The sequence below is a fragment of the Heloderma suspectum genome, chromosome 3, assembly GCF_057233095.1.
Source record: "Heloderma suspectum isolate Gila_16-S chromosome 3, 16-S_ref, whole genome shotgun sequence".
NCBI classification, from domain to species: Eukaryota; Metazoa; Chordata; class Lepidosauria; order Squamata; family Helodermatidae; genus Heloderma; species Heloderma suspectum.
Genome location: NC_139460.1, coordinates 289,139,574 through 289,154,399, shown reverse-complemented (window position 1 = coordinate 289,154,399; position 14,826 = coordinate 289,139,574). Strand labels below are relative to the sequence as shown.

Sequence of the window (14,826 nt, the reverse complement as noted above, 5' to 3'; positions counted from 1 at the left end):
CATCATTAACACCAGCTTTGGGGCTCAGATGCGTACTATCCATTACTACCATGACTTACTTGACAGTACTGCAGAGCTTGTAATGTATAGGAATGTCGGAGAAATCTGCAACAGAACCAAATGGGTTTGGATTTTCATGAATCTGACCTGCAGATTCCATAGCAGACCAGCTTTCCCCCTATTGGGCGGATTCTGCAGACTTGCAGTTTTCTAACTTTCTCAAACTTTGTGCGAATTGTGTTGTAGAAAAATATGCAAAATTAAAAAAAACAGACAAAAATGTGCATTTTCCCCATGGCTAAAGTGTGAAAATGCACATTTTTTGCACATGTGAAAGCATTTGCGCAAATGTGCATTTGCACAAATCCAGAAACTAAAAAAAAAAATCCAATTCCATTGATGGGCAGATGACAGAACAAAAGGTGCTTGACAATCTGTAAAACACAGATGGAACGGATTTTACACAGTCCATACTTCCCTAGTAACCTACCAGGTTTCATGATAGGGAGTATAATTTTCCATTTCCAGGCTGTATCATACATTGACAATAGCCTTGACCCTGCAGCTTATGCAAGTGTGAACCTTGCAGATCTCTCTGAGTAAATTGTTGTTGTTGCTGCTGCTGTTACTGCCATCAAACGTCTCTTATATTATTTGTTTTCAAACCAGGTGAAGTCGCGAGATGAGAGATCTACAGTTGGAACCATTACTAAGCAGTGGGGTGGCATGGCCAGGGAGGCTGCTACAAACGCCAGCAACTTTGTAATCCAGTTCCCACTGGATCTCGATATTAAAGCAAAAGCCCTCATCCTTGGGGCTTGCTTCCTACTAGTAAGTCTAATGATCCCAACCCTTATGGATGGCACAATCGTAAGACGCACTGGGTGCTTCTAGACGAGGCTTTTATTTTGCAATTGCATTGCCTTTTGATTTTTGGCAATAGGAGCCCTTCATCTCAAAGCGCCCACTGCGTTGAAGCAGATGCTTGCAGAATCCATTGTGAAGGCCTTCCTGTGGCTACTGTATGCCTGGCCCTCTCCCTCAGCTTCTTTGAGGTAGGGGTGCACGAAAGTCCCTTACCTGTCCTCGAAGCTTTTCGCGGTGGGGGGGAGGCGCTTCGCTGCTCCCCCCGCGAAGTTCAGGCTGAGGGGGGGAGGCTTCCCGCCTCGCCCGGCCGAAATTCAGGTCAGGGGGAGGCTTCCCGCCTCGCCCGGCCGAAATTCAGGCCGGGGAGGAGGCGCCTCGCCTCGCCCGGCCACGAACTAAAAAGTTAAAAAAAAAAAACGCCCCCGTGATAGGCTACGTGACGATTAACGTAGCCTATCACGGCTAGATCTGCAAAGTCAGCCGTGATAGGCTACGTAAATCGTCACGTAGCCTATCACAGGTGACTTTAAAAAAAAAAAAAAAAGCGCGTACGCAAATGGCGGCCCCCATAGGGAGTTGCCCTTATTTTCGCCTTAATAGCGTTGCCCTTATTTTCGCCATAGTCTACGTAAAGATTTACGTAGACTACAGCGACCAAATAAGGAATGGGAATGGCGGCTCCCTATGGGGGCCGCCATTATCCGTACGCACTTTTTTTTTTAAAGTCACCCGTGATAGGCTATGTGACGATTTACGTAGCCTATCACGGCTGACTTTGCAAATCTAGCTATGATAGGCTACGTTAATCGTCACGTAGCCTATCATGGGGGCGTTTTGGTTTTTTTTTTTCTTTTATTGGAATGGCGGCGGCGGCAGCCGGTCAAAAGACCGGCTGCCGCTCCCGCCCCGGACGAAGACCCGCCGAACCACCGGCCGGACCCGCCGCCGGGAGGGACATTCGCCAAAGGTAAGTCCCGTCCGGGGGGGGTGCGGAGAGTTTCTCCCTGAAACTTGTTCAGGGGGCTGAACACGTTGGCGCTCGGCCCCCCGAAGTTTCGGGGAGAAATTCTCCGCCAACCCTACTTTGAGGACACTTTGGAGCCCTGTGGGATTTTCTGGATCAGCTGATAGGGAGGTTGGTTCAAATATGCCAAGCAGCTGGCTGATCATGAAAGCATTGCTGGCCCTTGTTAAAAACCACAGGGGGCAATTAAAGTTATAATGGCACAAAGCATTTCTTGCATTGCTGTGGGTCAGGAGTGGCCAGCGGTTGGCCCTGCACCGGCCCCTGCCAAACGCTTCAGGGCCAGGGCTGCGGGGGGGGGGTACGGGGGACACTACACACACACATACACATGTGGCACAGGCATGCACACATGCACATACAGTATCTCCGAACCCGATTCTGCTGGGAAACGGGGCACACAGTGATGACTCTCCCCACATGTACTGTGAGGCAGTGGCAGCAGTGATGCAGTGGGGAATTGGGGTCCAGGGGCCTGCGGCGGGCTGCACAGGTTGCCTCTGAAGGCAGAGGGTTGCCTTCTAGACTAAGCTGGAGGCAGCTATGCAAGGTTAATGCCAAGTTCCTCTTAATCCAAAGGTGCAGAAATGTGTGGGATGGGGAGAGGAAAATATGCTGAATGAAATGAGATGTGTAAGATGCTGTGCTGTGTCTTATGCTGGTCGACACAAACAGATACTAGGGAAGCATCCCTAGGCTGCCATTGAACGGTGCAGTCTCATTTATTGCTAGCAAGGGGTTATCTAATAATAATGCCACCAGAACACACTGCATCCCTATTTTTTTGCTGTCCATATGCACAACACCCAGGTGCGCTGAAGATAGATCAGTTGATTGGCAAGGGTTTCTGACTCCCAATTGGTTAACCATCACAATAACATAATGGCTCTTCCCTGCCATAAACTATACTGCTGAAATAAAGAGAGCTGTGTGTGTGTGTGGCGGTAATTAGGAGTGGATTTTTGCATGGAAGGACTGTGAGCTTCATTCAGTTCTGGTCCTCAGAACAAGTTCTTCATCTCAGAATTCAGAATACTCAGAATCTCTGAGTGGTGCATCTTGGGATTCAGGTCAAAAAGCCAAAGTAGATCCCACAGGCTTGACACCTGCTCATTCCTGCACAACACGTTCTGTGGGTCTCCTGTTCCCTCAAGATGTTAGCCTTCTCAATAGTCCTGCTTTCAATGATGTTCGTCAAATACAAATGGGGGAAGAGAAATCTGCATGTTATTGGAGTTCATCTAATTCCTTCTTCTTTTCTTATGTAGGATTTCATGTTTTTTGAACAAAGACATCAAAGATCGCAGAACCAGAGCAGCTGATCTGCATTCTGCTGGCTTCAGAGAAAATCCTCTGGTTGCTTCTGTTCTTGCTTGGCGAACTATGGGTTTTATTATGGTTGATATGAGCCCTATTCAGGCATTCTCTAGTTGGGTAGATCAAACACACAATGAGGGGGAGTGCTCCAGCCCCACCCTTCTCCCTTATTGCATTCATAACCCTCTACTAGTGCAGGGCAACTGTCTGAAGAAGAGAGCTTCCTCTACCCCTGGAGGCTCTCCATGTGATCCAGAATGCAGATTTTCCAGGATTGTGGCTCAAGTGGAGAGCCCCAGTGGATAGAGGAGAGTCTCCTCTTCAGACAGTTGCCCTCCACTTGTACGGAGCAACAAGAGCAACTATGGGGGAGGGCAGGGCTGGAGTGCTCCCTCCCATCATGTGTTTAAACAACGCACCTTGAGAATGCCTGAATAGGGCATGTATACATGTAGGGTGAGACCCTTCCTTGTGTGGCTACAGCGTTCCTAGAGATGCCCCCATGATGTCTACAGATGAGTATTGAAAGATCTGTGAGGCATAACTAGATGGAGTGGAGGAAAATGGCTGAATGGAGAAGTGGAGGAAAATGGCTGAATGGGGGATATATTGAGCATCTACATACTGTACCTTCCTTTCCTCAGTGCCCTAGTGCAGGGCTGGGCAACACTGGCTAGGGCTAATGGGAGTCGCAGTCCAACAACATCTGAAAGGCCACAAAGTTGCCCACCTCTGCTCTAGTGGACGCCCATATATTCAGTGGGAAGGGAGAAGAGAAATGGGACTCTCTTGAACCCTATGAGGATCCCTCCACACACAAACAAGTACGTATACGTATTTTGTGTGGACATAATATAATGCAAATTTTAAAAGACACTGCTTAGATTCTGAGTATTCACTTTAAAACATAAAAAGCACTTTTTTCTCTCTCCCATATGTATATATGATATATACGATATGTATATCAGATGCAATATATGTTAGTAAAATTTAATAAAATCTGTAAGCTCTTTCCCCTGCCTATATATGCAAATAAAAATTAACCGAAGAAAGTGCTTGTGAAAATTTTACAAAGACATGTGGGTCAGAAAGCTAATATTATCCATGCATAAAAGGTGCCAAACAACAGGCAAAGATGAAAGGAATACCGATATGGCTTCACTTATCATCTTCCATGCCCTCTCCTGCCCTCCATGCCCAAGCAAGGTGCCACAAATACCTAACTGCCCTGCCAACATCCTGTCACATCCTTCCTTTGCCCAGTGGTCAAAAAGACAGTACACGGAACCCAGAGCCTGTGCCACTAAGCTCCTGCCCTTGCCCTCTTTTCTTGGAGTGTTCAAAGGGGCAGGAATGGAGTCTACTAGTCATGCTTAATGGTATGGCCTCTTGAGTTCTTCCTAATGAGCCCCCCCCCCCCATTTGCTGCTTATCTCTGTGGGGTGTCTTGTCCTTACAGCTCCAGTTGCAACAGTGGAATTGAGATTCCCAGTGTTTTATTGTGTTTGGATGTCTGATGTAGAGTACATACAAACGCAAAACAAGAGGTCTTTAAGTTGTCACATGCATATCCACAAAGACAAATAAAAAGGTAGTTGATAATAGCCCTATGCAGGGGTTTGGATGAATATGTGTGGGCTTAAAGTGTGGAGGGGCTCATATTCACACCCTGCCTCCAGTGTCCCTGTGTATGCCGACTCCACGCCCAACTTTCATGCACTCTGGATTCCCACTCGCAAGAAGGCTTCTAGGATATTCATCTAATGTGCAATAGTCCAAAGCTTCTTCTGACAGGGTCACTTGGGGTTGAACTAATGAGCATGGCCTCAAGTGCCCCTTCATCTGTCCATTTTAAATGCCTGAAGTCAAGAGGGCTCACTCACATCCATCTCCTTTTGATTCAGAAAGGTGGCTTTTCAGCGTCTCCTCTATATGCCAACAAAACTACTTTAGGCTGCAAGTCTATACAGACTTAGCTGGAAGTAAGTCCAATTGAACTCAGTGGGGCTTACTTTTGAGTAGAAATGTATAGATCGCACTGTTGGTCGAACAAGTTAGAATAGACAGGGCAAAGGTTTGGTTGGCCAGTGATCACTTTGGCATTTTTGCACCTTGTTTACTCATGGGCGGGCAACCTGCATTCTTCAGGCTATATGGGCCTTTCAGCTTGATTTCAAAACCACTCTGCAAGTGAACAGTTGGGATTGCAAGAATAATCTATCTCTCCCATGATATCCTGCTAGGTGGGGAGGAAGATGGGGGGGGGGGGAGAGAGAGAGAGAGAGGCAGTGGAGGCTGGTGGCTCTGATTCTATCAAACTTCTCTCACTTTTTTTTTTTTACCATTCTTCAATCTGATAGAAGAGAAATTGCTTTCAAAAAGAAATTCAATGGTGGAGAAATTCTCATGGCCTGGGTTTGGGTTTCTTGAGCTTACCTTACTTAGGAGGTGGCCAAGGAATGAGCGCAAGCATCCTGTCTTTCATTGTACAATCATCTCTTTGGCAGCCTGTAGCCGCCTCAGTGCCCTACACTTCAGTTGAAGCCTAGTGGAAAGCATCACCAGCTAATTCCTCCCTTAGGAATTAATCCTGGTCCTTTACATCAGCCAGAGAGGGAGGAGCTGCAGGGAGCTCTCTCCTCCCCTCCCTGCGAGAAAGGACACGCAGCTCCAACTGGCAGTTCCCTGGGACTGCTGACTCTGGCCTCCTCCATCGGCTAGAGAACCGAGGGCCACTGGGGGGCTGCGCCTCCTCCTTCCCAGGATGAACATTGCAGCGGGGAGACCAACCTGGTCCTATGCATCAGTCATTGGTGTATTTGCTTTCCTTCCCCTCCTTCCTCCCAATCCCTTTTCCTTTTGTGTCGTGTCTTTTAGATTGTACGCTCGAGGGCAGGGACTGTCTTAATATTCATCTTTGTAAGCCACTCTAGGAGCCTTTTTCGGCTGAAGAGTGGGGTAGAAACACCCTAACTAACTAAATAAATAAATTAGGGCTTTTTCAGATCAGGAAGTGCAGGCAGCCTGGGAGGATAATGGAGAGCTGCGTAAAAAAGAAAACACACACGGAACCCTGGGCCTTACAGTGATTAAGTAAGGTCAAAAACACCACCAAAAGAAATTCAACATAAATTATAGGCTGTCCTGAGAATGAGGCAGAACAATGGAAGCCCGTTTCATAGGGGAAGAAAACTCAGGAAACTGGAGGACAGATTTTGGCAAAGAAGTAACTCCATCTCCTCCCTAGAGCTTCACACAACACTGCCTCTCTCACACCTGCATTGTGGTGGATGCAGAATGGGGGCCAGACTGCCAACACAGTTGATGCTGTTGCAGCATGAAAAGCCCCCCCCCCCAACCAAAAACAAAAGAAGCTGTGCTATAAGCCCTGCCAATGGGGAGCCCTACGTGTGAGAAACTGTTGAGAATTTCTCCTTCCATTGGAGAAATTCAGTGAAATTATCTCCCAAATTTCTCTGTCCACAAATAAGCTGGAGAATTTTGAGAGGCCATCTGCACACAGCTCTAATTTTAAACAATCAACAATCAGAAAAATGCCTCTCCTAAGGGTAAATTACCAGCAGTAAGAACTTTAATCTAAACTATGCTGGTAATCTTCGTATTTTTGCCTTGGCCCTGTCCCTTGTGATTTTGGCCCCACTCACCACTGACATGCACCCCCAGAAGTTTCTGGGAAATGGAATTCAGCCCTGAGGCTGAAAGAGGTTCTGCACTGCTGTTCTAGGCCAACATCCTGCATCTTCAGGGAAGCCCATACATAGGGCATGAAAGCAAAGGTCTCCCCCCACCCCAGGATATTCAGTAGCACACTGCCCCTGAAGCTGGAGGTTCTATTTAGCTGACATGGCTAATAGCCCTGGGTAGATCGATTCTCCTCCCTGAATTTGTCTCTAACATCAGACAAGGGGAAGAGGCGTATTAGTAATGCCGGTGGTTTTCTCTCTAGCCCAGCCGTTCACGGAACAAAGCAAACTGAAGCCAAGGCCTCTCTTTGCCCTTCGCGCGCCTGAAAGGCTGGCCGTGTTCTGCGTGCGCAATTTGTTCCCTTCCCTTCGGTACCGAGCAGCGACACCTAGCGCCAGGACTTCCTGGTAGGCGGGCAGGCGTTACGGACGTCTCTGGACCGATCGGAACATCAGCACTGGGGCTACTACGACGGTCTGCATGTAAACTTACTGTATGGACATGTTATAAATAGATCCGCTTCACGGGAAGGAGGAGATTGCACTCGATCGCCGCAGGGTGCGTTCTCGCTCCCGTTTGTTGCTGCCGCCGCCGCCCTCGGCCCCCTTCGTGTTGCCTTCTCTTGTGTGTATCCCTCCCACATCGGGCTCCGCTTGCTCTCCTCCATGACGTCCTTCCCCGGTCCCTCCTATCTCAAAAGAGGCTTCCTGGTCGCCCTGTATTCCTAGCCTGACAGCCCGGGTGGTCGAGAAGAAGCGACCAGAGAGACCGCCAAGTTACCGCCAAGGTACCGATTTTCTCCCCGGGTTGGAAACAACAACACGCCTTCATGGCTTTAAATGTGTGTCTGGCAGCTCTGCCTGTCTTTCTGTTCTCTCCCCCCTCTTTTTTTAAACTCTAGAGTAGGCGCAGAGGCCCCGATCCGGGTTGGGACCCTAGTGTTCGGGGTAGGGAGCATCTGGATCGCCCCACCCAGCCCCGCCTGTCTTATCTAGGAGAAAGAAAGAAAGACAGACAGACAGACAGACACAGCTGCTAAAACTTTCTCTTGTGTTCAAAGCTGAAGGCTTCAGTGACTAGGAGGCAATTAAAAAGAGGACTCCGCGCCCTGCAGTTACCAGGCGCGTGTTTAATCCCGCGCCCCCTATTCCTGCTTTCCAAGGCCCGCTAAGTTACGTGCAAAACTTGCGTGGTGGTAAACGGGACACGCGGACTTGGGTCGCCCCCGCTGTGCTAGAGAGAGCGGCTCGCTTGCTTGAGCCACTTATGAGAGACCGACGGGCTTTAAAAACAAAAACAACGACAAGGCGAAGATTCGCCTTGCCGTGCTGGCTGGGGAGGATGAGGCTTGTAGTCCCAGACATCTGGAGAACACCCAGCTGGGGAAAGCCGTGTTTAGCATCTTCTCCATGGCGGGGAAAGTGGGACTTGTTGATTTTTGCTGATCCAGCAACTTTCCACGGCACAAAAGCCTGGCTTCTCTCCGACGAGGTGGCGACCATCAACTCTCGAGTTCTAATGCTTTGGTGGTCGGTTTGTTTAGCGACAGCTTAAACCTAAGACGCAATCCTATGTACGTTTCGACATGGAAAAAAAAGCCCTGTAACTCCCAGTATCCCCCAGCCAGCCATAGTGGCTGGGGAATGTTGGGAGTTGTAGGACTTTTCTTTCTATCTAAACGTGCACAGTATTACGCCCTAATACGCATTATGTAAACGTAAATAACATCGCCGGGGTTTGGTTAGTCCTGTCCAAAGCAAAAAAAAACAAACAAACCCACGCCCTCAAACACCTATTCGTGTCTACTCGGAAGTAAGCCCCATTAAGTTAAATAGGACTTACTCTCAAGTAAGCATGCATAGGATTGGAGCCGCATTTAACCTAAAACGACACCTGACACCCGCAATTCCGTCGCCGTGACTCGCCCTCCCTCCGGTCCCTTGTCCTGCGTGCTGCCGGCTGCTTAACCCTGTTTACTTCGAATCATCCTTTCCGCTGCCAGATGGGGTTCCCCTCCCCCGAAGGCAAAAGATAGCCATGCCCCTCCCTCTCTCTCTGAGGCCCAGGCTCGGGGGAAGCGGCCGTTTCCAGCAAACAAACAGGCTGGGAGGAACGAATTCCATAGCCCTTCTTCGCCTATGAAACCTGAAGCTTCCCGCAATTGCTTGTCATGATAAAATAGGGCCTTTTGTGCGCACCTCTATTTTGTTCCACCCGCAAAAACGTGGGTGTGTTTCGGAGAAGTCTGGGAAAGATCAACAAAAAGAGTGTTGCAATAACGAAAAATCAGAGAATGAAAAGATCATGGAATCATAGAAGAATAGGGTTGGTGGAAGGGGCCTACAAGGCCATCGATTCCAACCCCCTGCTCAGTGCAGGAATCCAAGTCAGAGCATCCCCGACAGGTGGCTGTCCAGCCTCGTCTTGAACGCCTCCAGTGTGGGAGAGCCCACCACCTCCCTATTTTAAGATTATTGCTTAAGCTTTCATGGACTAGTCTGTTTTTCATGCATCTGATGAAGAAAGCTTCTGCTACAATAAGGGGGGCATCCTCTGCATGTTTAGGCAGAAAAAAAAGCCCTACAGTGCCGACTGGGGCATGCTGGGAGTTGTAGGACTATTTTCTGTGTAAACATGCATAGGATTGCGACTTTATAAATGTGTTCATCTTTAAGGCCCACGATATTCCTACATATCTACTCAAAAGCAAACCCAACTGAATTCAATGGGACTTGCTCCCAAATAAGTGTGCATAGAAAGTGCAGCCTTGTGCTGCGATCCTGTGCACGCTTTCTATGAGAGTAAGCCTCTCACTGAACATAGTGGGACTTCTGAGCAAATATGCTTAGGATTGCACTGTTGTTTTTTGCTTGGATTTCTTGTGCATTTCCTTACTGGAGTTATAAGGGTTAGGGGAGAGCAATCCTATGGAGATCAGTGGTCACCTCCAAACTCGGGAGCAACTGCCTATCCACTGCAGGGCAGGAGGAGTGGCGAGGAGCGCATCGCCACTGCGCTCCTGCCGCCCTGCTTTTGCAGTTAGACGGTCAGTTTCAGCTGTGTCTAGCTGCGGGATCTCGGAACGCAGGGTGGGGAGGCCAGAAGACACATAGGAAATGTCATGATGGCACTTCCAACCTCCCCGCCCCGGTCCGCTCCATTTTCCTCTCCATTTTCCTCTCTCTGCACTGCTCTTCCAAGCATGGAGCACAGCAGGGCCGATCCACGCTGCCTAGAAGGCGGCATGGGAGGGGGCGGAGGTTGGTTCTCCAGGAACCGACCAATCCTCTGGCCATCTAGCTGCTGACTAGTGGCCATAGGATTATGCCCTACTATACTTAAATAGGATGTTCTTCTTAATGCTGTGCTCACACTAGCTCTAATCCAGCATCAGTGCCACTAACACAATATCCCATTTCCATATTTGTGAGACCCTAAGGGTGCAATCCTATGCAGATAGGCGGCCGCCTCCAAACTCGGAGGTGACTACCTATCCAATGCATGGCAGGAGAAGTACGGAGGGGATCGTTCCCTCCGCGCTCTTCTGCCCTGCATTTTCGGCTAGATAGCAGCTGCTTTCGGCTGCCTAGCCACAGAAGGGCGGAGCGGGGGAGGAAGCTGCCATATGACATATAGGACGTGTCGTACAGGCATTTCCACCCTCCCCACCCCGGAAGTTCCCCGGAACGTCCCATTTCAGCTGCTCCGTGCTCCTCTTGCGACCACCGAGCAGGGGTTTCTCCGCACTGCCTGCAATGCAGTGTGGAAGGGGGAAAAGGTCAGTTCTCCGGGAACTGACCTCAGTGCATGGAGCCTCGGAGTTCCCAGAAAACAAGATATCCTATGACTGTCCAGCTGCCGACTAGTGACCATAGGATTGCTCCCTCCATAGCTTTGTTCAGCCGGCCCCATACAGCTCCAGTTAGTCATGATTTTAAGTCCATTTGCAACAATTGAAGAAGTTCGTCTCAACTGACAATTCCCATTGCTTCCAATGGGACGTGCACTGCAGCCTTATCCTGTAAGTGTGTACACAGAATTACATTCAGTAGGACCATGGGATTTCATTCTGTAGGTCTGTTCACAGAGTTGTTTCTATGAGTTTAGTTTATGTGCAGAGGGGCAAATGGGACCCTGCCCCTGTTGTCTGCAAATTTGATGCGATATCTGAAAACTGCCCTCCACACACACATAATTGTACCCATGGAGGGGCTTCCATGCCTGTGGGACCCCCTGATCTCACAGGGTCCCTGATCGCATGGAGATCGTACAGTGCTGTGCGCCTCTTTTCAGACAACTCACTGAACATACAGAAGTCAAGGCTGGCCATGATCCTGCTTCTTCCTCTACTTGTGAAACAATAAACACATGGGGGTGACTTTATTCACATCTCACTTTACCTAGACTGTAGCTCTGGTGTTCTGTTTGTTAAAATCAGTCTGAATAGAGTCTTCACTGCTGGCTTCTCAAGCAGGACAATTCTCAGCCAGTAATTGTCAGAGTGATCCTGAAATGTAGTGAAGAGAGGGAGGGTTCTGTGCCTTATATATGTGTAGAAGAGAGCATTTTAGCATAACTTCTGCTTTTGTGGGTCCTATGGGGATTTGCAGAGATATAACTGAACAAACATGTCTTTGGGAAGAATTAAATTACACAAAAATGCAACAATTTTCCAATACAAATAAATGCAGCAATTAGTCCCTCTGAGTTTAAACAAAAAGATGGATTTCTCGCTTGCAGCTTTGGTAGGCCAGTCCCAAAGTGTCTTTGATTCTCCAGATGCTGAATATTGCAGTATTCCCCTTTATAGATATTTAAAAATCCAGTCTGCAGGACAATCCACAATTTGTAACTCAAATGTCGGAATTCAAGGTATTCACTCTTATACAAAGCAATAAGAGCCCATAATCATTATCTGCAGCATTCAGCTTCCCAGTAAAACAACTGACTCCCCTTTTTGTTGTTTCTTCCCTCAGCCCCCCTCTTTATTTATTTTTTATTTTATTTATTGCATTTATATCCTGCCTTTTTTCCTCTTGCAAGGAACCCAAGGCGGCTTACATTATCCTCCTCCTCTCCATTTTATCCTCACGACAACAACCCTGTGAGGTAGGTTGGGCTGAGAGTGTGTGACTGGCCCAAAGTCACCCAGTGAGCTTCCATGGCTGAGTGGGGACTAGAACCCGGATCTCCTGGCTCCCAGTCCAACACTCTCGCCACTACACCACACTGGCTCTTACTGCTGTCTCCGTCCAGGGGACTAACCCATCTACTCTATACAGGTTGCATTAGCACATGCAGTTTGACATTCCCTGGCAAGAAGGCAGCGGTGTGGGATGGGAGACTTTGGGTCTCTCCGTTGTTATTGTCGTGGTCTTCCCTACAAAGAACTAATTCTGCCACTTTCACCTGTTTCTTTCTTACTAGTCCTACAACAGGCGTGTTGAACCTCTCGGGGGGAGGGGGCATTTCAGTAGAAGGTGGGGCAAAAGGCAAAACTGGCAGGGCCACAAGATTAATTTTTTTTTTATTCTATTTACAATATTTATACACCTGTCTTGTTTCAATGCTGGAAAGGGGTGTGGCTGGGAGTGTTCTGGGGCAGGGAGAGCGTAGGTGCCTGTATAACACATCCTATGTGTCGTACAGCAGCCTCCCTAGGGATGGTGGAGAATTCCGCCACGGATTTCAGTGAGGTCGAATGCACTGGCATTCGGCCAACCGAAATCAATGGTGGAATGGCCTGCCACCCTCCCCCGCCACCCCCGCAGATTCCCCCCAGGACGAGACTTACCTGGGGCGGATGTTCTGGGAGGCGGCGGGTCTGGCGGTGGGTCCGGCGGCAGCGGCAGCGGCGGCTGGTCTTTCGACCAGCTGCCGCAGCCGCCATTGTCATCCTGGTCTTTGCCATGATAGGCTTCGTAAGTATTTACATAGCCTATCACGGCAAGCCAATCCAAAAAAAAAAACGGCATACGCAAATGGCGGCGGCTACAGCAGCCACCATTTGCGTTCCATATTTTTCGCCGATTTATCTTACGTAAATGTTTACGTAGGCTAGAACGGCGAAAAATAAAGGAACGCAAATAGCGCCCACTACGCTATTTGTGTTCCCCTTTTTTTCGCTGTTTTATCTTATGTAAATATTTACGTAAGATAAATCGGCGAAAAATAGGGAACGCAAATGGCAGCTGCCGTAGCCGCCGCCATTTGCATACGCCATTTCCCCCCCCCCTTCTGGAAGGAAGTTGCCCAGTGGCCGGATTTCCGGCTGCAGGCGGCCCCGGCCGGCAGCTCTGCAGAATCTCCACAGAGTGGAGCTGGCCAGAGAACGATTTCTGGGGGAGGTGCAGAGCACCTCCCCCTACCGCGAATTACCTCATCGAAAAGGTAAGTGACTTTCGTACATCCCTAAGCCTCCCTCCCCGCTCCATGCTCCCGCAGCTAGACAGCTGCAATCGGCTGTCTAGCCGAAAAAGCAGGGCAGGAGAAGCGCGAAGGGAACGATCCCCTCCGTGCTTCTCCTGCCCTGCTTTGGATAGGCAGTTGCCTCTGAGTTCGGAGGCAGTTGCCTATGTAGATAGTATTGCGCCCTTAGGGTGCAATGGCTGGGGCTGGGGTATGCTGGGAGTTGTAGGCCTTTTCTGTGTCTAAACATGCATAGGATTGTGCCCTAAGGGTGCAATCCTATGCAAGTTTAGACAGAAGAAAGCCCTACAATTCTCAGAATTCCCATGGCTGACAGGGGCATGCTAGGTGTAGTAGGACTTTTTTCTGCCTAAACATGCATAGAATTGTACCCTAAAAGCCCTGTTGAGGTTTGTGGCCGAACAGGGATATGAACCTGGGTCTCCTCAGGCCTAGTGCTCTAACTGCTATACAACACTGCCTTTTCACCGATATGGGGTGAGGAAGTAATGAATCAATCAGATCTTTTTGCCTGAGAGTTTAACCACAGCCTAAAAAGAATGCCTTGTCAATTAACGGTGACTGAAGAAACTTAGCAGTAAGAATTCAGGTCCTGCAAGTGCAGCTGCATTGAGTAGAGAAGATGTTGATGATGGATGGTGCTGAGGAGGTTAAAGGGATGCCCATTTTTAACTTGTTTTGACTATACTAGAGCAGAATACATAGGACAAGTAAAGCCCTCCAAATTTGTGTGGTACCGTGGAGGCTGGCAGCTTCCATGTCAGTGGGGTGGTGAACCCACTCCAGGTTTCAGTCAGAATCAGTCAGAATTCTAAAGGAGCTATCCAAGGTGCTCCACCTTCCCTGGTGTAGTATCTAACTGGGACTGAGTTTGACTATCATATTACACCTGTGCTACATCAGCGGTACCGGCTCCCAGTCCCAGCCCATTTCTGGGGCCAATTCAGTGTGCTGTTTTGTTTTTACTTTTAAAGCCCTTATTTGCTTAGGACCAAGCTACTAGAAGGTTTGCCTGTCTCCATATGCACCTGCCCATGCACAGAGATCTTCAGCACAGGGTCTCCTGTGTGTGCCCCTGCCATCTGAAGAGAGGCAGGTGGTTACAAGAGAGAGGGCCTTTTCAGTGGTGGCACCCCAATTGTGGAAGGCTCTTCCTAGAGAGATGGTTCGCCTGCACCAATGCTATTATCTTTTTTGGCACCAAGCAAAATCCATTTTTCCCCAAGCCTTTTAGATCCAATTTTGATCTTGCTGATTTTTCTTGTGTTGATTTTGAGACCTGGTTCCCTCTTAGTCTATTATCTTATTCTTTTAATTTTGTTTTAGTTTGAATTGTGATTTTTTTTTAAATGCAAACCATCCTGGGAACATGACAGAAGGGTGGTACAAAAAAACCTACAAGAAGTAAATATATTATTGTGCATGGCCCCAAAGGCACACCCTGAAACAGGTGGCCACTGTTTTTAACAGATCATGGCTTTCAA

General features: G+C 48.6%; 2 protein-coding genes across 11 annotated transcripts in view; both read left to right on the top strand.

Moving 5' to 3' along the window:
- LOC146351398 (phospholipid scramblase 2-like) overlaps nucleotides 1-7,275 on the top strand; it is a 43,334-nt gene extending 36,059 nt beyond the window's left edge. For 2 of the 3 annotated variants that reach the window (XM_084847226.1, XM_084847225.1), the window contains 2 exons: nucleotides 670-831; nucleotides 3,160-7,275. In XM_084847226.1, coding sequence (XP_084703352.1) covers nucleotides 670-831; nucleotides 3,160-3,213 — 216 coding nt within the window. In that variant the 3' untranslated portion in view covers nucleotides 3,214-7,275. The remainder of the gene's footprint in view (nucleotides 1-669; nucleotides 832-3,159) is intronic. The other variant, XR_014789591.1, reaches the window with a different exon arrangement.
- Nucleotides 7,276-7,338: 63 nt separating this feature from the next.
- LOC146351397 (phospholipid scramblase 1-like) overlaps nucleotides 7,339-14,826 on the top strand; it is a 34,082-nt gene continuing 26,594 nt past the window's right edge. The window contains exons 1-2 of one of the 8 annotated variants that reach the window (XM_084847236.1): nucleotides 7,426-7,700; nucleotides 11,957-12,022. The gene's annotated coding sequence lies outside the window, so the exon portion shown is untranslated. Of the gene's footprint in view, nucleotides 7,701-11,956; nucleotides 12,023-14,826 lie in introns of all 8 variants that reach the window. The other 7 variants (XM_084847242.1, XM_084847233.1, XM_084847234.1 and 4 more) reach the window with 7 other exon arrangements.